This window comes from Odontomachus brunneus, unplaced genomic scaffold, assembly GCF_010583005.1.
Source record: "Odontomachus brunneus isolate Ranch 3 - 2012 unplaced genomic scaffold, Obru_v1 Obru_scaffold_015, whole genome shotgun sequence".
NCBI classification, from domain to species: Eukaryota; Metazoa; Arthropoda; class Insecta; order Hymenoptera; family Formicidae; genus Odontomachus; species Odontomachus brunneus.
This window is the reverse complement of record NW_022639465.1, coordinates 2,255,651-2,255,880: the sequence shown is the minus strand read 5'-3', so window position 1 is coordinate 2,255,880 and position 230 is coordinate 2,255,651. Positions and strand designations below refer to the sequence as shown.

Sequence of the window (230 nt, the reverse complement as noted above, 5' to 3'; positions counted from 1 at the left end):
TATATATATATATATATATATATATATATATATATATATATATATATATATATATATATATATATATATATATATATATATATATATAGCGAGCTGTCGCGAGAATTTTGCGGAACGTCCGCTTCATGCTTGCGAATTTTCTTTGACGCATGATGTCGGAACGAATTCTCGATTGTGCGTAGCTCACTGTTTGAAATTGTTGACGTTCAAATTGTACTTACAGTGGCGGG

The 230-nt window shown here is 29.1% G+C and overlaps 1 protein-coding gene across 3 annotated transcripts in view; it reads right to left on the bottom strand.

The window, feature by feature from the left end:
* LOC116841386 (histone-arginine methyltransferase CARMER) overlaps window positions 1-230 on the bottom strand; it is a 9,294-nt gene that overhangs the window by 4,209 nt on the left and 4,855 nt on the right. For all 3 annotated transcript variants that reach the window (XM_032809232.1, XM_032809233.1, XM_032809234.1), the window contains exon 8: window positions 222-230. In XM_032809232.1, the coding sequence (XP_032665123.1) occupies window positions 222-230 (9 nt within the window). The remainder of the gene's footprint in view (window positions 1-221) is intronic.